At 66.3% G+C, this 335-nt stretch overlaps 1 protein-coding gene across 1 annotated transcript in view; it reads right to left on the bottom strand.

Annotated features, from left to right (window-relative positions):
• LOC104073508 (bestrophin-4-like) overlaps nucleotides 1–326 on the bottom strand; it is a gene marked incomplete at its 5' end in the record, with an annotated part of 2010 nt that extends 1684 nt beyond the window's left edge. The window contains one exon of the mRNA XM_009573318.1: nucleotides 174–326. Coding sequence (XP_009571613.1) covers nucleotides 174–326 — 153 coding nt within the window. The remainder of the gene's footprint in view (nucleotides 1–173) is intronic.
• Nucleotides 327–335: the final 9 nt, after the last annotated feature.

The following is a 335-nucleotide window of genomic DNA, read 5'->3' on the forward strand; positions in this document are numbered from 1 at the left end:
GTGGTGCCCCGGTGTGATGGCTGGGCCCAGAGGATGTGTCCCAAGGGCAGCTAGGAGTGACGTAGCTGGTGCCATGCCCTGGGCCAGCCACCCCCCAGCCCAGGGGGGTGCTCAGGGCCACCTGGCCACCCCCAGCCTGTAAAGCAAAGCCCAGCTGCGTGGCCGCATCTCACCTTCAGCCAGCCGGCGTAGAAGAAGAACTGGAGGAGGGTGGAGAGAGGGACATACATGTCCAGGTCACCCTCCTGCCCTGGCTCCAGCGGCTCCAGGAACTGCCGCCCGCTGAGGCAGAAGGCGAAGAAGGAGGCGACAGCAATGGTGACACCCTGCCCGGA

This window comes from Fulmarus glacialis, unplaced genomic scaffold (genome assembly GCF_000690835.1).
Source record: "Fulmarus glacialis isolate BGI_N327 unplaced genomic scaffold, ASM69083v1 scaffold5392, whole genome shotgun sequence".
Lineage (NCBI taxonomy): Eukaryota > Metazoa > Chordata > Aves > Procellariiformes > Procellariidae > Fulmarus > Fulmarus glacialis.